At 38.9% G+C, this 21,308-nt stretch overlaps 2 protein-coding genes and 1 long non-coding RNA gene across 18 annotated transcripts in view; 1 reads left to right on the forward strand and 2 right to left on the reverse strand.

The window, feature by feature from the left end:
- Positions 1 to 20,988, reverse strand: part of LOC131254194 (putative receptor-like protein kinase At3g47110) — a 32,908-nt gene extending 11,920 nt beyond the window's left edge. The window contains exons 1-2 of the mRNA XM_058255194.1: positions 20,336 to 20,988; positions 18,314 to 20,271 (exon numbers count right to left, since the gene is read on the reverse strand). Coding sequence (XP_058111177.1) covers positions 18,314 to 20,271; positions 20,336 to 20,988 — 2,611 coding nt within the window. The remainder of the gene's footprint in view (positions 1 to 18,313; positions 20,272 to 20,335) is intronic.
- LOC131253167 (uncharacterized) lies at positions 960 to 7,650 on the reverse strand. Of its 15 annotated transcripts, none has more exons than XM_058254045.1 (7): positions 6,983 to 7,650; positions 6,161 to 6,259; positions 5,063 to 5,203; positions 3,649 to 3,698; positions 2,891 to 3,083; positions 2,155 to 2,472; positions 960 to 1,621 (listed from the first exon to the last, which is right to left on the reverse strand). In XM_058254045.1, the coding sequence occupies exons 5-7, from the start codon at positions 2,891 to 2,893 to the stop codon at positions 1,187 to 1,189; spliced, it is 756 nt and encodes a 251-aa protein (XP_058110028.1). In that variant the 5' UTR covers positions 2,894 to 3,083; positions 3,649 to 3,698; positions 5,063 to 5,203; positions 6,161 to 6,259; positions 6,983 to 7,650; the 3' UTR covers positions 960 to 1,186. The 15 variants fall into 15 exon arrangements, 13 of the variants coding, with proteins under 13 accessions (XP_058110028.1, XP_058110025.1, XP_058110030.1 ...); XM_058254042.1 differs by having other exon boundaries at positions 3,175 to 3,698; XM_058254047.1 differs by having other exon boundaries at positions 2,891 to 3,698; positions 6,231 to 6,259.
- LOC131253169 (uncharacterized) lies at positions 9,221 to 11,259 on the forward strand. 2 transcript variants are annotated; one of them, XR_009174977.1, is made up of 3 exons: positions 9,221 to 9,859; positions 10,148 to 10,225; positions 11,051 to 11,259. It is a non-coding gene; the product is annotated as an uncharacterized LOC131253169 (long non-coding RNA). The 2 variants fall into 2 exon arrangements; XR_009174976.1 differs by lacking the exon at positions 9,221 to 9,859 and adding an exon at positions 9,866 to 10,021.
- Positions 20,989 to 21,308: the final 320 nt, after the last annotated feature.

The following is a 21,308-nucleotide window of genomic DNA, read 5'->3' on the forward strand; positions in this document are numbered from 1 at the left end:
CGGGACTTTTTGACTGCGATCAATTGGAATCTCGTGAATCTGGCGTGCACAACTGATGCAGGGATGAACGTGATGAAGTCGATCACCATCTTCCTCAAGGAAAGCTACTTCAAATCCACGAAGTCTCTCTGGACTCCTCACAGAGATTTCTCGAATCCATGAGGAAAAAGTAAGAAATTAGAAATAGTCATGAAAATTTGTAAATTGATTGATGAATGAAATAAACGAGTTCACAACCCTTTAAATAGGGATACCAAGTAATAAGAGAGAAATCAGAAGCAAACTATAAGTAAAACTCCCTAAAATTCGTAACTTACTATAAATAGTAAATTTACTTTTTATAGTAAGTGTCTTAAGTGGCTTAACCACGTTATTCTCTTAATTATTCTAAGCATTTTTCATGTTGGACACAACTTCTAAAGCCCTACGGCACTACAAGAAAAGGGGGCTTTAGCCTCGGTACAAAACTGTGGCTAAAAAGGTTAAAAACTGAGGCTAAAGCCTTTAGCCTCAGTTATCCAAACCGAGGTTGAAACCGCTGTGGCTAAAGGCTTTAGCCTCAGTTTTAGCAACTGAGGCTAAAATGACTTTTAGCCTTAGTTCTTCAAGTGAAGCTAAAAGAACCTTTTTAGCTTCAGTTTTCTCGAAATGAGGCCAAATCAAAATATTTTGGCCTCCATTGTTTTCAACCAAGACTAAATCCAAATTTTAGCCTCAGTTGCCTCCAATTGAAACTAAATCTATTTTTAATCTCGGTTCTCAACGACCGAGGCTAAAGCCTTTAGCCACGGGAGTTGTTGTCTCAGTTTAGGTAACTGAGGCAAAACTGAGACTAAAGATGAATTTAGCCTTTGTTGACAACAACTGAGGCTAAATTCACTTTTTAACCTCAGTTCTCAACAACTGAGGCTAAATCATTTATTTTAACCTATTCATAAACCTGCGCATAGTCAGTCAGATCCACAACATTAGCTACAATATTTTAATGGGTTTTTCCTCTCAAATATAACCCAAGAAAACCCTGAAAGAGTCTTCAATTCTCAGTCAAATAGACTTGGAATCCCAATCCATAAAACATGAAAAAACAGAAAGAAAAGAAAAAGAAAGAGGAAAAACAGAGATTGGTTTTCTCCCTCAGTCCAAGAGACTTGAAAACTCAAAACAAACAGAGAAACATTAGAGACTTCTATTTAAATATAAGAGAGGCGGCATTTTCTTCCTGAGTTTGTGTGATTTGATAGCAGCCATCCAAGAGTTTTGTGTAATCTGTCCAGCCACAAACATGAGATGGCATAGGCCTGCCAAGGAGAAATACAAGTAGCCTTTGCTCTGATTCAGGTATTGTTAAGTATGGCTTCAGACCAGTATCTCCAGTTTCTCTCTCCTCTTCTTTAATTAGCTGATCTACTGCTGGTGAATTATCTGTTTTCTGTTGTTTCACAGTAGACGCTTTCTTAATCTCTCTTTTGGCAGTTTCACATCTCGAGGGAGAAACGACCTCAGCGAGCCTTTCAGAACCAACAGTGCCTTTGTGTGCATTGACCAGGTCTTGAAATTCTCTACTTGTGTCCAGTAACTCGTGAAAAGAAGCAGCATGCAGGATCTCTCCATCTGACATTAACTGCCAACAACATTGAATTACTTCAAATTGTTTTCTTTAAGTACAAACATCACCACATGATATTCTTGGGTAGGTTAGCCAATCTAACCAAGACAATGTTTTTGGAAAGTAAATATCAGAATCATCTGGGTTACCAAGTTAAACCATTAATTTTGTTCATTTAGTGCCAGGAATATAACGTACGCACAAATCAATAAATTGATCAAGGTTGAAGAGCAAGTAAAAAGATAACAACTTGAAAGAAGCGAGACAGAGAAAAAGGCAAGAGACAGATTTACTAACCAAAATAAAGTCAAATTCTGGAAGGAAATCGAACAAGTCATTTTATGTCGGCTGCGTGGGGCTCGGTAATCCCTGTGAGCGTTTTTCCTGGTGATTTGTGGCCAAAGTAAGCGAAATAATCCTAAGTATTCACTAATTATTTTACTTATTTATTTATTTATTTATTTGGGCTATTCAAGAATTCCACTTTGATGTAGAAAGCTAAAACAACAAATTTTGAAAAATTCCCTTATGTCCTATGCATGTGATACCTTCAGAGTGTCTGAAGCTAGATAGCTCAAGAACAAGGGGCTTGTTTGATCAATCTCGGTCATGGTTGGCTGTAGCTCTATCCCAGTACTAACTTCAGAACTTGAACTGATCAGTGTTGAATCAGTACTTCCATTTAACATAGTTCTTGCTTGAGATGCACTTTCTTCAGAGGTTCTTAAGACATTTGTTGAGAATCTTGGAGTGAGGTCATCCATGGAAGAAGAAATGCTCCTCTTGGATTTGGATTCTCCCTGAAGATAGATGGTTCTCTGTCCTAGATCATTTCTCTTGATGACCCGGCATAAAGTGAAAGTTCCCTAAAGGGAAAAAAAAAATTAAAAAAATAAATAAATCAATGATCAATAGTATATAACAAGATAAGATTTGCAGAATCAAGCTTGGGATGTTATTCCATTGAATGAAGTAGATGATTTTCCAACCATACATACCAAGAATCATCTAGATACAAAGGTGAGACATACCACAGGCAGCAATATAGAATCTTGCCTAAAACATATATATTCACATGGTGTGGTTGACCTGAGTTCTGGAATGGCCTGTATTTCATGGGTGCGCCTTCATCCTATGCCTCTCACCAGATGAGAGGGCTAGATGGTATATTTACAACACGGTGGACCCCACATTCCATCTGGAAGTGTCGTGGTCAGGCTGCATTTGGGATCTAGACCTAACATGAAGGGGCCCATCTAGTGTTAGGGATTCTTTAGTTCTCACCATTTGGGTAATCCTCTTATAGCACCAGTGCCCATGGACGACAAGTAGTTGCTCCAGAAACCGGAACTGAATAATAGAGAAGTCACTAGGTGGTTGTTCTTGGCATTGTCATGGCCTTGGATTGATCTCAGCATGCAAAAGAGAGTCAGCTCTTGGATTCTTTTGTGTGTCAAACACATAAATATGACTTGACCTGAAGAAAAACAAAGGACCAACTATTCAATGATGGTGAACTACAAAAAATGAAGGGATCACAAAACTATGTTGGGTTGATTCTTGGGCACCTGATGGCCTATGCCGCATGTACTGTTAGAGGTGGAATGGGCCAGGGCAAGGATATGCAGTTTAAAAAAACTACCAACAGTAGCAGGCATTAGTTTGGGGTTCCAACAGAGGATAAAGAAGAAGTTACAATCACCAACTTCTCCACAAAGTGGTAATGGAGTGAATGATGATCAACCTGCTCTACAAAATGAACTCTATAGATGAACTTGACTTCAATTACATACTTCTATCTAAATTAGGAAAGGATGTAAACACCAGTCTATCTGAAATTTTTTGTAATCCATAAAACAGAGGCCACCTTTGAATTCTGATATTGTAGTTTCAATTTCTCAGAAGAGAAAAGGCATCTCCTTGAGCATTTAGTTTGAAGTATGAATTTTTTTAGGGGTATTTAGTTTGAAGTTTGAATATTTTTTAGGGGTATTTAGTTTGAAATTTCAATATGCAAATTCACAAGGTACAGATTCATTCACCTTCGAAGAGCTATTGCTGTTTCCTCCAGTGACCAGTGTATCAAAGAAAGCTGCAAACATTTGAAAAACAAACCATGAGAAACAATGATTGATGGTAAGGTACATTCAACATGATGGAAGAAAAGAAACAGCCAAAGGAAAAGCATCTGCATGATGTTGTTTTTGCTCTCTTCTTGGTGTCAGAGACAATATTCAGCTTCTTTATAAGACCAAAAACTTCTCGGGAATTCTCCACCAATCAGCAAGATACGAACTTTAAATTGGTATTGTTTTCAGTTCACAAGATATCTAAACAAGCACCCACGATTTAGATGGTTCAGTTTAAGTTAACCACATATGAGTCATGCTATTTGTTAATGCTCATGCATCTATTATCACACCCTGCCACACTATCACTGTAATCAGGCAACCAAGCACGCTTGCATTTTAAGAGCAGCATTAACATGATAGCCCCCACCCATTTTGAAAAAGGTGGTGATTCATCCTCTTTACATGTAGCACTCATGTAAGGCTATCCAAAAAACCATCAAAATTTTGGGGCACATTGTGAATGGACCATATGACAAAATTCCCACTAATCAACCAATCCTAACCATCCATTTGATGGTTAAAAGTCAAACAGCAATTGGCTCAAATTCCAAAGGGCCAAATTGAAACATTAGTTGGGCCAGCAATTAGGATGGCCCGGATATGTGGTTACTTGTGTAAATTTATGCTCCAAACACAATTGGGCAAGCAATTGGACAGCTTGGATTGTCATATAACCGTGACATGTGTATGTTGGAAGAGTTACCACCATTTTCTTAAAATTGCAGTTAACTATCAAAGGAGTCTGCATACATGTCAGAGCTCACAAACATCTTGAAAATGGTAGTTTAGTGAGTCATCTTCCTCAAATGTGGCACTCATGCATGGCTATTTATCATTTCAAAAATCACATTAATAAATCAAAGATAATCATCTGATTGATGGTTATCAAATGGATGGTTAACAGTGAATAGTTCAAATTCCATGGCAAAATCAAATGATTACTTTCATGTGGTTGGTGAAATTCTGTTTTATGCTCAAAGCACAATCGGTAAAGTTATTTGTATGATCTAGATTGTCATATTGGAAGATCCTATCCTCCAATCAGAGTTCGGTGACACAATGCATTTATGTAGTGAAGTTGCTAACTGCATTATGGTGCATTGACTTTTGATAAAATGATTTTTCAGACATTGACATCCGACAAACATTATGAGAAAAAACAAAGAAACGGACACTTGTCTTCCAAACAGTATCTTCTGATAAAATGAGTTTTGATGAACTGCAGTTTCGCGTAACACGATTTTCAGAACTAATTTCTGGTTTGTCATCCAAACAAGATCTAAGAATTAACTTCTACAGAAAAGTGCAAGCAGTGAGTACATACCACACCCTTAAGTACAATATCCGTTTCAGTGTCCTTGTTGTGATAAACAACTCCAGGACAGTCGATAAAAAAGATACGCTTCGTCAGTGTTATGTACTGCCACACCTTGGTCTCACCTGGAATGGAAGCCACTTTGCAGACCTTAAAAAATAGAAGGCAAAACAACAACTCTGTCAAATTGGACACAAAATAAACAAGCAGCATTATCTAAATCACGAAATGATATACTTCACATAAATAATATGAGAAATATCTGACAATGAGTATAAAATAAGAAGAGGAACTATATGAACCTCAATGATATGGCCCAAGGACAGGGCCTTAGGAACAATTGGCGAAGTAAGAACTGTAAAGGGGACCACAAATAGTTGGAAAAAGGTTATGATGATGATTATGATAGAAAGCTTGACTGAGTTAAATGGAAGTTTCTTTTGTCAGCAAGAAACAGTGCAGGTGGGCCCAACTTTCCATGACTCAGGCCATTTCATCTTGTGGAACATATTGTGAATGGGGTGTGCCCCAAAAAAATCTCCCCAATTGGAAAAACTTTCCTATATGATCAGTGGAATTGTTTCCCCATTGAAAGTGAGCCATAGGTAAACTGTCTTTGCAGCCCATCAATGGGAAAAAAGTTTAGAATTGCAAGGAAAAGGAGATTTTTGAACATTAGCTTGCACGATGGCCAACCAGATGAGCAATCTAAATTACAGAAAGGTGCACCTATATCGCTATTGTGCCGAACAATATGGTCACTTTGTTCAGTCGGCATCAGATAATACCTCACACATATTGTAAGCTATGAAAACATAAATATGGAACAACATACATCCAAAATCACCCCATTAATACTAGACAGTAACTAATCCCTCCATTATAAGTTTCAAGAAATCCTTAAAACTATAGAATTGCTAAGAGAAGCAGTACTCACTCATAAGAACACTTAAGAGCATCAAAAGACTCTAGGCCAATGAGATTGCAATTCTCAATCAATAAAAACAGGACACCTAAGCACTGCTACTCTATTTCATATGAATCCTTGTAACATCCCATGATTAATATGCATAACATGCAAACAATCTACATATCAAGAAGCCTCACAGAAAGAGGGAGCTCTGCCTTTAGCAACTTGGTAGCATAGTTTAAGATATCCTCCCTTGAGCAAATATACCTTTACAAAGAAATGGCTCTAGTCTGAACCTGCAAACTGTATATTTAAGTAAATTTGTCAGTAAAAAATCAAATACTAAGCCATTGTTAAAACAGGGTTAGAAGCACTACTAAGAGGAGCATAAAGAATTCTGTAATTTAAACCGTTCACAAGGGTTTGTAATGAATAGAAACAGTGCAATTCAATAGAATCATTTCACAAAATCTGTAATTTAAAAGAATTCTGTAGCACAAAATGGCACTAGTGTGTAACCAAAAGTAGAAATGGAAGGGTGCTGCTAGCAGCCAGAGTGGTGATTTCTTTATACCTTAATAATAATAATATTATTGTTGTTGTTGTTGTTGTTCATCTTGGTAAGTTGCAGTTGATAGTAGGACAACAAACAAATTAGAAATATCTTTTAGTGTATACTCTCATGTTAACTAGCAAATAAGTTAAGTAGCCATCATTACATTTTAAAGGTTTCTGGATTACATGACAACCAATATCAATTTTCTCTAATCATAAGATGATGAAGAAGTCGGATGAGCTGCATTCACTACCATGATTTAATGCTAGATGCAGCATTTTGTGAAATGAAAAGGCACAATCATAGGAGGAAATAACAAAAGAAAACCCATTCACAAAAAACTAGTACAACTCAACCATTTATTGTAAACATGCAAAATAAGATAACACAGAAATTTAAATATTTCTAGATTATTGCAGATAGCAAGGACTCAGAAGCAAACAATTCCTTCAAATTCGGTTACCTTCAACTCGTCTTGGGCCTTCTCCCCAGTCCAAAACTTTGGCTCCTCCAACGTTACCTCCAAATGCAGGACGAGAATGTAAATTGCTCAAGGCAGAAGTTGCAATCACTCCAATCGCATCAGATCAAAGATCTTGACCTCGAAAGAGGATATCTGAGCCGCTGATGCGTGCAAAAGCTTTCTTTCGAGTAAAATCCCTATATCTGAAAGAACACAGCAAAAAACAGGAGATCTCTCCCACTTAAAAAATCGACGATCAGAATCTCAGAAAATCGCAGATCTTCTAAAATCGACATGTCTCGATCAGGAGAAAAAAAAAAAAAAAAAGAAGCACAGATCGATTAATATCCCTTCCGATAAGGTGAACACAGCTTCTATATCATCGATCAAAGATCTAGGCCGCGGAAATCACAGATCTTCACAACTAAGAGCTTCCGCAGCTGAATCTGCTTCTATTTCAACCGTTTGAAGATTCTGAGTTCAGAAGACACGTATTTTCGCATCTACGAGCTTTCCGTGTATGAATCTCTCGATTAAAGATCGGAAATCGTCAGAAAAATGGAAGGAGAGATCGAGAGAAAAGGCGCAGAGACTAGGGTTTTAGTTCTTTTTCGGGAAATCTGAGATCGAGAGAAAAGGAGCAGAAGCAGCGAAATGAAAAGAATCGAGCTTACCTCCTTGAACTGATTTGGATCTGGATCTGAATGATAAGAAGGTCTTCTAGCAGCTCTCCTTCTTACAATCGAGAGAGAGAGAGAGAGAGAGAGAGAGAGAGAGAGAGAGAATGGATCGAGGGCGTGGATCGGAGCAGAGAGAGAGAGAGAGAGAGAGAGAGAGAGAGAGAGAGGGCAAGGGCGTGGATCGAAGCAGAGAAGAGAAATGAGGTAAGGTTGTGGGCCAGTGCTTTATCATTTCTATGGTTGCTATGGTCAGCTAATTAATTGAGAAATGCCAGTGTATTCCCTCGACTGGCCTCACACGTGGAATCAAGGCACATGTGTGTAAGATCAGAGTCACTCGTCAGGCAATCCCTAGTGTACGGATATGATCTCTAAAAAGCAGGCCGGTATATCATTACAAGGATAAATCACTACCATTTTCAAAATGGCGTTCAACTATCACAACGGTTCAGTTTTCGACAAAATTAGATCATGAAAATGATTTTTGGACCATGACCCATTGTATGGTAATAACCATAACCTCAAGCTGTGATATGGCCCACCTGAGCTGTGGATAGGAGTGATTATTGAGATGTACGGTCAAAATGAGGATAGACATCAATGCACGGTTTGGATTCCACGTGCATATCATCAGTTGGTCCAACACAACTTGAGAGTATATTGATTACCATATGTATATTTTATTTTGTTGCAACTTGGTTATAAGTTATGGAGAAAAGCATCTAATGGGCCTTCTCTATTGCAGTGACTATTTGTTCAAGCTCTTGCGTATTGGAGACTCCGGTGTTGGCAAATCACGTCTTCTTTTGAAATTTGCGGTAAGGTCTCTAAGGATACTCTTCTTTGTTCCTACCCTTTTGATTCTAAAGAACAAAGGTTAATTGTTTTTATAATCTTTAGGCATCTGGTGTGTTATTCCATACATATACATACTCCAACATGCAACAATTGTAATCAGCGTCTTGTACAATAATTGGATACTAGTAGTAAGAGCTATGCTTATTCACAGATGCATTGGCAGCTTTGCATTCATATGTGATAAAAGCTGTTCATTCTATTCCCTTAATAATCTGTTGTCTTTTTGGTGCTTTCCTGTTCAAGCTTAATTTCAAAGTAAGTTGTAACTTCGAACTTCAATTCTCAGAACATTAGGAACTCCACCTTGCTCGCTTTACATTTTTTCTTCATGATGACACTATGCTGAACAATTCTTTAACTGAATAAAAAATTACATATTGTGGCGACGTAAGATTGGATAATAAAACTGTATTTTTAGGTATAAATGGCACCATACACTTTGTTGCTATACATCATATACTACATCCGTGGGTTTTTTTTATACCATTGGATCCAGTTATAGCAAATACTTGATAGTTGATAGTTTACTTTAGCATGTATGGTAATCGAGGCCTGACTAAATTATTGAACCAAACTCAAGTTAAATAGCGTTTCTAATAATCTTGGATTCAGCTATGTTTTATTTATAGTTATTCAAGATAGCTAAATATATGATGTGATGGTTCTATTGTTTGAAGTAATTTATTGTGTTTAGAAGTGATTGTATTTTCCATGGGCGGAACAGACCCATCCCATCCATGCTTCACTCAACTGAGCATCTCTGCTTATGGGCCTCATGGGATTATGCATGGTGAACGAACATGAGTTGAACTGGCCAATTGGCGGTACTTAATACAATATAAATCAGGTGTGTTCACCTGGAGGTCTTGTTTATCTCATATGTTTGCCATGTCCACACATGTGGAAGCCTGAGGAGGGGCTGGGGCTGACAATATACATCAACTCCCAAGGTGGATGAGTGCAAGTCAGCACATGGGTGGAACTTCCTGACAATATACCACAGCTTATGGTTGGGCCCTGGCCCATCTGAGATAGCACCCATCTCCAAGATCGTCTGAAACCATTGTCTCCTGATATGTGCCAATTGACTGGCCTATGGTACTTATAAGTGGATACTAATGGAACCTGCATCAATGGCTGTCTGGTACTTATTATGTGGATACTAATGATATTCTATTTCAGCCTGCCACCACTAATGGTAAGCAACAAGACTCTCTGCTAAAATTTTCCCTTAACATTTGGTTTGTCATGTTGAGTTGTGCTTCCATTCTATGGATTTCTCCTCATGGTGTTCATTTCCTCATGCTTGCAGATAGGATCCACAGCAAAATGGGTGAAGGTTAGTTTCTGCAAGTAACATAATCTGAAAACCTCCCCTTGTCTACTTGCATGGTACTTTCAGCAGTGTGTGCCTTTAGAAGCACAACATGTAACCAGTTTGGCTGCCTGATTGGTAGTTCCAAATGCAAGATCATGCATCTAGAGAATGCTGTGCCCCGGAGTTCGTTTACAGTGAATCCAATTGAGTCCTTGAGTTTCTTTTCCTCAGCAAATTAGTGTTTGAAAGCAGCCCTATTAATGGTCGTTATTTGGTTTACTGATTCTTTTTTTTTTTTTCTCTTAACAGGCTGGTGAGTTGGCCGAAAATGTTTCAAAAATGATTGATTCTCATTTTGCAGAGAAGATTGATATGTCAGAAGTGCAGGTAATTAACCATCTCATAATGGGAGGATCGCCACCTCATGTTGGTTTGCACAAGTTCTTCAATTCACGGGCATGAAATTTCTATGTAATTCTGCAGGATAAGTTCTTAGTGATGATCACAAAAGCATTGATTCCATTAGTACATGGGCTATAAACTAAATTTGATACTGAAATGGTTGCAATGACACGTGTTCCATGGGGTACTCTTAAAAGTGTTGGTGACCAATCAGAGTACGGCTCCACTCTCCTATTTTGTTTGATGCATCATTTGAGCATCAAATGAAAGAAATGTCATTCTTTTTGTTTGAACCAGCAGTGGTACATATGGATGCCATCTTTCAATAGTATATGCTAGTTAGTCTTCCGTTTCTTGTGTAGACTTGCCTTTTCAAATAGGTTGGTTGGTTTGGGGCTTTGGAGAAATGGGTATAGCTAGTTTTGGAAGTGTAGACGGCCCGCCTGACGGCTAAAAGCTGTTAGAGAAGGTCAATGCCGACGGTTTTTAGCCTGCGGCTGTCCTGTTTTTTTGGATAGTGACACGCCGGTGAATCTTCATAGTTATGGGATGCGGGACGAGTCGAGTTTCCTAAAAAGTGCATTCCACATTGTGATGATCACTATGTATAATGAGCCGCATACACTTTGCTAGACATGCATTGATATATATATTGGTTGCACATACTGATACCTCTCATAGTGGTGGAGTACAGGACGTATCAGAACCCTGGCAATGCTTTTATGAATCCTTTGAATTATTGTTAATCTTAAAGGATAACCATCACTATAAGTAGAGCATTGACCATTTTCAACCGTACAGATGATGCAGGTGATGTATAGATTGAAAACCCAAAGAACCATCCCTCCATGAAAGATTTTACTGAATGAATAAGACGATAGTTTTACGACTTAATTTTATTTATATTTCCGCTGCGAACTCGATAATGTGATAAACTCCCATTAAGAGAGAATTTGATAATTTGTTGAATTCTTTTACTCTAATGAAATAATAAATATAGTCAATTTTATTCTCGTGAATGGTTACCTTCATAAATATAGCTAGATGTGAATGGAAAAAAAAATATGGTGCAATTTTTAAATCATCCAATTCATTCAATTATTAACACCTGATTTTCTCGGTCACAAGTATAAACTCTGGCCGTGAAAATTTGAAATGTTACAAATAGGCATATAACCTAAGGTTGATGTAGGCGCATTGATGCATTTCATATCTTGAGTGCTCTTAGATGCACAAACCCTTAAATAACTGATGTCGATCATCTATCAAGTTCCACAGACATTTCATAGTCTATTTGCTAAAATAATGGCTATGTCTTCTTGCAGTGGCTATGAATGACACACAAGTTCTTCTATTTCTTTGGCTTGTTATTCTCATCATTAGTTCTGATGTTCATAATTGGTTTTGGCTATCAATTCACTTGGAATAAATTATGGTTACTCTAATAATATGACCTTTAACTCTTTTTCTTTGAACATATCCAGTCTCTTTAACTTCTGAATAATCTAGGATGTCAAACATTTCAATTTGGGAGTACTGTTGAGAATCCTCTATACATGGTAAGGCTCACCATAAAAAAAAAATTGGGTCTTTTAAAATTAAGACTAGCTATAGGCTGGGCCTGGACCTAGAAAAATCAACAATTTGAAACATTTTGGGGAGTATGTTTAGTTATCCTCTAGCCACGATAAGGCCCACAATCAAACATTTTGGGCCATTGAAAATTAGAGGTAGCAATGCGTTGATCAGACCAGTCCTAGAAAAACCAAAATTTTGAATATGACCAGCCTGACCATTCAAAATCCTAACCTAAACTAACCTTTGATCTGACCATTGTCATTGCATGCTATTGAAAATAACGCCATACCAAGATTTAAAGTAGTCTAAATCTGGTAAATCACACCATATGTATCAGTATCACCCACAAACAATATAGCCCGAAACAGCTTGATATTTTAGAATCTGATTCAACTGCTAGAGCACAAATGCATGCTATTGCACATGTATGGATATTTTCCAGCAAACCTTAGAAAAGAAAAGGAAAAAATAAATAAAAGTATTATGAGTGAGGCTAGTCAATTTTCGTTGACCAATAGGGCTGCTAGAAGAGATGATCAGATGACTTCACCCGACATTCATAGATTTTTAGATTGGCCATGCTAAATGATGACTCAAAACCATTGATTTCTTAGTTGAATGTAAATCGCTAAAATGTTCTATCAAAATTCCATTTACTGATGGTTGGGACATCCGGAATTTATTAGGATGAGATCCAAGATTTTATCATATGCGTGGTCACAACTTTTGAGATCCATTTCACTCCCTGTTAAGTGTTTTGTAAAACAAGCAATTCTCTATTGCTTTTGTGCGGGGTAGCCTACTTGAATGTGGAACGGCTTGATTTTTAAGATCCAATCTCATAAATAATTTCATCAACTGATTAAAAATCTGGGAATTTCTTCTCAGGTTGCTTTCCAAGATTTGCAAATGCCCTGCCCAAATGCATTTGGAGCCTTGCCATCTACATGCATGCACGCATGCCAATACAATGCAAGGGTCTAAGATGCAAACTCACCATTGTGTAGGCATGAAGTTTGGACGTTATTGGCTTATAAATCCGTCTGTTGACCTTCTAAAATTACTTCTAGTGTATGACCTCTCTTATTTTAATCAATTCTCTTCTTTAGAAAAAAAAAAAAACTTCTAACATTGTTTAGGCCACTCATTTTTCTTGCACATTTTCGCTCACCTGAGTGAAACGGCCTTGTTTTGAGTCACAAGAACTAAGAACTATGGCTCAGCTGTCATAAGGCTCAGATGTCGCACATACTCTACACTAATGTGGAATGTGTGATTTCATGCAATGGACAAGGATCTATTTGCGCGTGGGCCCAGTAAACCTGTGCTTTCTGACACCATTCCGTACTAATCCTCCCTTGCAAACCTCTGCTGATATTTCTTTCAACAAAAGAAGTGAATTCCTCTCAAGCCGCTATCAATCCATGATTCCAGATGGAGAGGTAGTTGTAATTGCACTTATTGGTATGCGCAGTCTATATGTGCCATTCATTACATCAAAGACTCCCATGGTTTGATAATTCTAATCATCTTGTTAGTGGTGAATCAACATACATTTGAAAATGGAGCAATGATTCACATTCATCAGGCAAAAGAACTTCATCAGTTGAATGTTCATTGGATCATACAAGTTTTTTTTTTTTTCCTTTGCTTTTCTTTCTATCTTTCTTTTTCTGCCAAAAACATAATGGGAATTATTGGATGAATGCTTCATCATACTAATATCAAGTTGGAAGTTGGTAGTTCAGTAGCTAAACTAATTCCTCAAGATTGAAATATCATTTTAAAACTTTTGCATAAAATATATTTGTGATTAGAATTGGGCATCGAGTCGAGTTGGCCCCAGTCAGGGTCGATCTGAACCGACCCGAGATTGAAATAGACCTGACTCAAATTCGATCTGACTCGGTACAGAGTCCAGCATGCCTGAACCGATCCGAGTCTGGGTCTAGCCCAAAGTAACCTGAATCGAGTTTGACCCGTTATGACTGAGTCGGGTCAACTTGACCATTTTGTAGGGTTTAGGGTTTAGAGTTTGGGTTTAGGGTTTAGGTTGAGGGTTTAGGATTTAGAAATGATTTAGCTCGATCTAGCCCGGTTGCACCAGAGCCAGCCCAGACGACCATAGCCAACCCGGATGCATCCGAGCCAGCCTGGGCCAAATACCAGCACTCGACCCATTCTAATTTATCATTCAATCCTACTCGATCCCAATTTCATATAACTCCCAAATTATAGTACCTTAGCATGATCTATTTCACAATAATAGATGAAAATCAGAAAATATAAGTCTTCCCCAATGTAAACTCACATTGATTAGTTTATTTGAAAAGTTGGGTGGCTGTCAAGTTGGGTGCGATGAGTAAGTTTGATTAGATTTAGGTTATATATATATATAGATATATATGACCCGAACTCTGGTCAAGTTGGGTTTCTGATCGAGCTAAGTTGGTACTGAGTCGTTTCGGGTCGAGTTGAGTCGAGTTACTAGGTGACCCGAACTCGACTCGGTTTGACTCACCTACTCGGTTTGGGTCGAGTTGGATTTGAATGAGTCGGACGAGTCAAGTCTATCGAGTTGACTCATCCCATGCCCAGCTCTATTAGTTATTAAACATCTTTGCAACCCAATAGCATTCTTATAATAATAATATGATGTGTTTTTCTTATTAAATTCATGATACAATCTCCCTTCCCCAACACATGATAAAACAAAGAAAAAGAAGCACATCTTCTCATATAATCACTATCAATACAAGCACACTCTTATGCCAAGGCTAAATATATCAAGAGGTTGTTTAGAAAAGTATTCAAACCAAAAAAAAATAAAAAATTGAAATCTTTCTCAACATAACTATCAATAATAACTTAATAATGACTAAGGTAAGATGAACCTTCATCTAATATTTGCGACCTAACTTGTTTGTCTTGGTGAATACCGGTCCCAAGATACAAGTCCTTGATTGCATGCATTTCTGCAACAACGTCTCTCATCCACATCCGTTCTCTTGGAGATTCGACAGAGCACAACACACCAATTTTGACCATTGAAATCAAGCAGCCATGCATTCTATTTCTTCTATTGACATGGTTTTCATTGTGCTGAGTAACTTCAGCTTCTTCTACGAGCAGTTGTGGCTCAACAATCTCCATTACTTGTTTAGGCAAAGCCAACTTAGCAAAATGATGAAGGCTTAGATTGTCCTTAAACATGTCATCAGTTGGCCCCTTTCCGGTGATCATCTCCAGTAGAAGGATTCCATAGCTGTAAACATCTCCTTGTGTAGATGCTTTATTGCCCATCGCATACTGTATAATTTATACATGTCATATTGGAATGTAAGTGGCCATTCAGATATAAATAATATCAAAGGTTGAATTTTGAGAGAGAGAGAGAGAGAGAGAGAGAGAGAGAGAGAGAGAGAGAGAGAGAGAACAAGAATATTCTATTTGAACAAGTAATCGGCGTTTTTGTTATTCTAAGTATCCAAATTTCTAACATCAATAGTGTGCCTGTAAGTTCCTGCAAGAATGTTCTACATTGAACAAGGCTCTACTACTCAAATGAAAGAACTCAACACCTCTACCATCAAGTGAGCACATGAGTTATTGTTGTGATTTTTATGCAACGCATATCTTAACTAAAGATATTATCAAAAAAGAATCCTTTATACCTTATTATGGTGTTATTCATCTCAACACAAATCTTAATTAAGGACATTAGCAAAAAAGATTTCTTTATACCCTATTATGGTGTGATTCATGTGGGGGGCAAGTGACTAGTGCTTGGCATAACTAGATCTTTAAAATCAATGAGATTTTGATGCCAACAAGTTTGATTCTCACCGCACATGACGCGAGTGGTTCATATATGAGGTTATTTTTTTTTACCTAGATCAAGATAAAATTGGGTTCAGGTGGCCATCAGGTCCTTGTACCTTCATTTTGATTTAGGCTTCGGTCAGGCTCGAATCTAGTCTTGGTCAAGTACTTGACTGTGCCCACTCTATTCATGGATTAGATTGCACTCATGTACCACTTTTACACATGCATATGGTGTGTTATAGGCTCCCATACGCACCTGTAGCTTAGCAAACCTCATTCCACACAATCCAGGCTATAAACCTTCATTTAGCTTAGATGAAGGGTTGGGCAAAAGCAGAAAAACACGCTATTTTCCAACTCAGGTGGGCACCGGCCAGTAAAAATCCAGGGTGGGGCATCCCCTCCCTCTTTTTTGTAGTCCACCTGTTTTTTGGCCCTAGGAGTTTCGATCGGTGACTCAACTACTGGATGGATTGGATTTTGTGCACACATCACATACATGTTCTCAAAAGGTTTGCATGAGTTCTAGTTAGAGCAGGTTTTCATAGAAAATTTATGTTCACATATATAGTTGTACATCTAACTAGGTTGTGTGTGGGGCCCATTATGGTGTTTGTATGACATCTCACCCATCAATTCAGGTAATCCCACCATGAATATTGGATGCCCCCAAAAAAAGACAATTAAATGCTCCCAAAAAAAGACAATTAGAAGTTTTATAAGTGTTCCATATTCAATGTACAAGAGTGGCCTACTTGATCACAGGAACGATCAGGCCAAGGCAAAACATTTGCTAGAGCCCACCTAAAGAACAGGCCTCAATCATACATGGGGTAGATAAAAATCTAAGCCATTCAATAAGTAGGACCCACTAATAAAAATATGAGACAATACCGTAAGAATTTCCTTTAATCAGCCACAAGTATGGGGAAATTTGGAAGCTTATAAAAACACTAGTGTTTCATGTTCAAGGTACAAGGGTTGATCAAAGGTCTTCCTATTCAACCTGGAAGCATAATTTCATCCCGGTACATGTTTGAAATGGCCGCAGCTCATGGTTGGCTAGGATTTTATGACTGTGTGCCATGATAGCATGTGTGCTATTGTGGTACATGTGCCACAAAGAGAAACCATCCATCTAATAACCCGGACAATTTTAAATTGAGAAATTTGACGTTCTAAGCATGTGTTTACATGCAACATTTTTCTTTGTCCGTGTCATTAATTTATGTAGAAAATCCAAGCAGTGTAATGGGTGAGAGATGCACTGTAAAGATGACCTTCCTTAGATAAAAACTAGGATGGTCCACTCATCAGGCAACCTGAACCATCGAAATTAAGGAACAGAGCCGATGGTATGACTCACAATAGGACTGTGGCTTGTCTAACATCACCATTGGTTATATACACACACACTATGTTAATTGATATCTATGCTTATTGAAGCCTTATTGTAGTTTCCTACCTATTAGATATAAGAAGTTTAATTAACTCCACAGGCAAAATAGTGCTAACATGGTTTGTAAGCTGTGAGCAGTGTGAAATGCTTCCGAAATATGCAGAAGTCAAACTAACCCAATGAGTGCACCAGCCTTACTTTTGTGCACGGTTGTCTTCAAGTGTCCTCTCACCTTTTGAGGCGTGTAGAGACAGAACAAGTTTCGAAGTCCATCCGGTTGGAGCACAAGTTATGCTCTCCCCAACGAATAACTTCAACCTCTTAAGTGAATGAGACGTCCAACCGTTCCAATAGGTTGGGCCCACCCATGATGATGACTTGGTGCAAAAATCACCTCCATACATTCATTAAGTGGGTCATATCTAGAAAATTATATATATATCGCCATTGATAAACAGACCTGCTCAATTAGTAGATGTAGCTTATTTTTTTTCAGCAGGAAACACTCGGTGATGGGACTAACCTATTGCACGGATTGGATGTTGCAAGAACATGAAAGGTTGGAAGTTATCTACCGGGTGAAATATATCCGTGGTTTAGAGAGAGAGAGTGATGGTCCGACGTAGCAAAGGAGTTGGTAGCTCCGGTGGGCCTTATCATTATGTTTATGTGAAATCCACTTGACCATTAGGTGGGTCACCTCATTTTAGGCCCAAGGTCCAAAAATCAGCTTACTGTGCAACACCCATGCTCCAAACTATTTTGCCTTTGCATTGCTCACCTAAATCACAGATGGGCCTATATTTTGGTCTACAGGCCCAATTTTAATTTGCCATCTAATGATTAAAAGGGATTTCATATCATCATAATGGGCCTTGTAAAAATCAAAGGTGGAATCTCTCCCAACTTTTTCTTTGGGTGTGGCCTACTTGAACCACAGGTCAATTTGAATTTTTTTTTTCCTTAGACCTAACTCAGGAGGACACATCTAATAGTTAGAGTGGATTTCACAGTGGGCCATGTCACAATCAAGCATCCCTCTCCCCAAATGTTTTCTTTGGTACAGCCCACCTAAATCATAGACCATTCTGATTGTTGAGTCTTTGGCTTAACATGGTCAGACATCTATTGGTTGAAGTTGATTTTCCGTACACACCATGGTGAGGCCCACCTGAGCCCACCCTACTTTGATTGCACATTGGGTCTCCAACAAGCAAACAGAGTGTATGTATGTGCATGTGTGCGTAAGGAAATAGATAAAATATTGTTACCTGGAGGGATGTACCCAATAGATCCCTTCATTCCAATCGAACCAGTGTGCGCAACTTCAGATAAGAACCTGGCTAGCCCGAAATCACCCACACGAGCAGTCATGTCATCATCAAGAAGAATATTGCTCGATTTTAAATCTCGATGTACGAGTGACGTTTGACAATGATTATGCAGATAATCCAATGCAGAAGCCACATCTATAGCTATGTTTAGCCTTTGAGTAAACTTCAAGTTCCTTTTCAGCTGATCATGACCATCTCTGTGCAACCACTTCTCTAGACTTCCATTTGCCATGTACTCATAAACTAGAGCTTTAAAATCATTGCCTTTAAAATCAATGCTTGAGCAACAAGTTAAGATCTTAACAAGATTCCGATGCCTAATGTTTCTCAAAGCTTCACATTCGGCCATAAAGCTCCCCAGAGCTCCTTGTCGTTGAAGGTTGAAGACCTTCATTGCCACCATAGTTCCAACACAATCTAGAAACCCTTTATATACAGCACCAAAACTTCCGGTGCTGACCAAATTAGCAGAAGAGAACCCATCTGTTGCTTTAAAGATCTCCGCATAAGACACATTGACAAAAGGATCCTGGGCAGAAGGCAAAGCAGAAGGTTTCTTTCTCGACTTTCTGACCCGATAAAGAATGGTAATGAAACAAGATAATGAAAGAAGACACAGGACAACACCAATTATGGAGAATTTTACTTCTGAAGCACGAGACATCCCCTGTTTCTTGGAAGATTGGCCAGAGCATGGAGGCAATTGCAATTGTGGAATACCACCACAAAGCTTACTATTTCTGAGTACTGAAACTTCACTAGCATTTCTAAAGACCCCTTGTTTTGGTAATTCACCCTCGAAATTATTGAAAGATAGATTTAGATACTGCAAGGCAGAAAGGTTCTCCAGGTACCGTGGAATCTTTCCAGACAAGTTGTTGCATGAAAGATCCAGGGATTGAAGGCCTCTTAGAGTAGTAAATGTTGATGGAATTGGACCTTGAAAGAAGTTCCCATCCAACCTGAGATACTCAAGGCTTAAACAATTGCCTAGCGAGACTGGAATTTCGCCTGATAAATCGTTATTTGAAACATACAAGAACGAGAGAGTTTTCAAGTAACCGACTTCCAATGGCAGATTATCGGTAAAAGAGTTGTTTGTGAGCTGGAGTACAATTAAAGAGGGAAAGCTGAAAAGTTGTTTGGGTAAGCTACCACTAAGATTATTATTACCGAGGTATATGAACTGCATGTATGTACAATTTCCAAGACTTGAAGGCACCCTCCCAGTTAGCTTGTTTCGAGCTAAATAAAGTCCGTACAATCGGGAGATGTTTCCCAAAGAAGACGGAATATGCCCAGATAATTCATTTCCATCCAAGTAAAGTACCTCCACCTTGTTAAGCTTGCCAACACCAATGGGAATTGTACCTGTCAGAAAGTTATTCCTCATTGCCAGTACTGTTAAGCCGATAAGATTCTGAATACCAGATGGGATGCTTCCGAATATCCTGTTATTTCCCAAAGTTAACCATGTGAGTTGGGTCGAAAGATTAGCCATGGAGTCAGGCAACGCACCACTGAGATTATTTATGCCTAGCTGCAGCACTCGTAAACTACTGCAATTGTTTAAAGAAATAAGAAAACTCAAGTCACTTGCTTTCCCAATTCCAAGTTCATTGCCCCACAAACGTAATCGGGAGAGACCCTTGAGGCTTCCAAAATTCAGAGGCACAGATCCACTAAAACTATTCTTACAAAGTTCAATATCTACAAGTCCCGAAGCATTGGATAATGAAACTGGTATCGGTCCTGTGAATTGGTTTGATGCGGCATATAGCCTTCGGAGATTAGGAAGAGTGAGGCCTAAGTTAGGCGGAAGATTTCCATGCAATCTGTTGTCTCCCACGTCCAAATACTTAATGGAGGACAGATTGTACAGCGAGGGAGGAATCCTACCTGACAGTTTATTGGAAGCAATTGCAAGCAACTTTAAGCTTACCAGCCGGCTGAACTCACCCGGGATTCTGCCCTCCAGACTGTTTATCTGAGAGAAAAAGGAAAGTGAGAGACGAAAGGTTTCCAAGTGAAGGTGGGATGCTTCCTGTAAGATTGTTGTGACCGAGGGTCAATCTGGTGAGCTTGGTCAGAGAGCCAAGCTCAGTCGGAATCCTCCCAGCCAGCTGATTTCGGTAAAGAAAAAGGAATTGGAGGTCCGAACAGTGGGTCAGATTTGCTGGAATCTCTCCGCTGAATGTGTTATTGTCCAGATTGAGATACTGCAAGCGGAACAAACGGCCAATCTCTTCAGGAATCGTGTCGTGGAAGTTGTTGGCTGAGAGATTGATTATCCTGAGGAAGGTGAGATTCCCTATGAAGGGAGATATGGGCCCCACCAAGTTATGGCCAGTGAGGTTCAAGGCGGTGACCCTTTGAGGATGGCGGTGACCACCGCATGTAACTCCTTGCCAGTTACAGAAGTGGAGAGTATGATTCCAAGAGCTCAAGGAACGGAGAGGATCGTCGGTTATCAGGTGTTTCAAGTGGAGCAGAGCAACGCGATCAGTTTCGTTGGAGAAGTGAGCGTCAGATCCGAAGAAGCATTGAAGGTGAATGGAAGTGAGAAGGAGAAATGACCAAAATGCCCATAGGCTCATAGGAGGGAACTCCATTATAGTGTTTGTGAATGCAGGAAAGCCAAAGTGAGAGGAGACAAATATATAGAGTGGATTCGAGATGAGGAGTCTAGTAACCAGCAATGATGGATGATTTTTGTGGGTTGTCCAGGTCCAAAAGGGCCGCGCCCATTGGGTAGTACCCCACCAGGACCTAGAGAGAGACTGTCCGTCTTGTCAGGGGCTATGTGGGGCTCACTGTAATTATATATTTTATCTAAGCCGTCCATCCATTTTAAAATATTATTTTATGCTATGACTCAAAAAAGGAGGTAGATTGAAGGCTTCAACGGACCACACCACAAGAAGAAGTTGGG

Source organism: Magnolia sinica, chromosome 8 (genome assembly GCF_029962835.1).
Source record: "Magnolia sinica isolate HGM2019 chromosome 8, MsV1, whole genome shotgun sequence".
NCBI classification, from domain to species: Eukaryota; Viridiplantae; Streptophyta; class Magnoliopsida; order Magnoliales; family Magnoliaceae; genus Magnolia; species Magnolia sinica.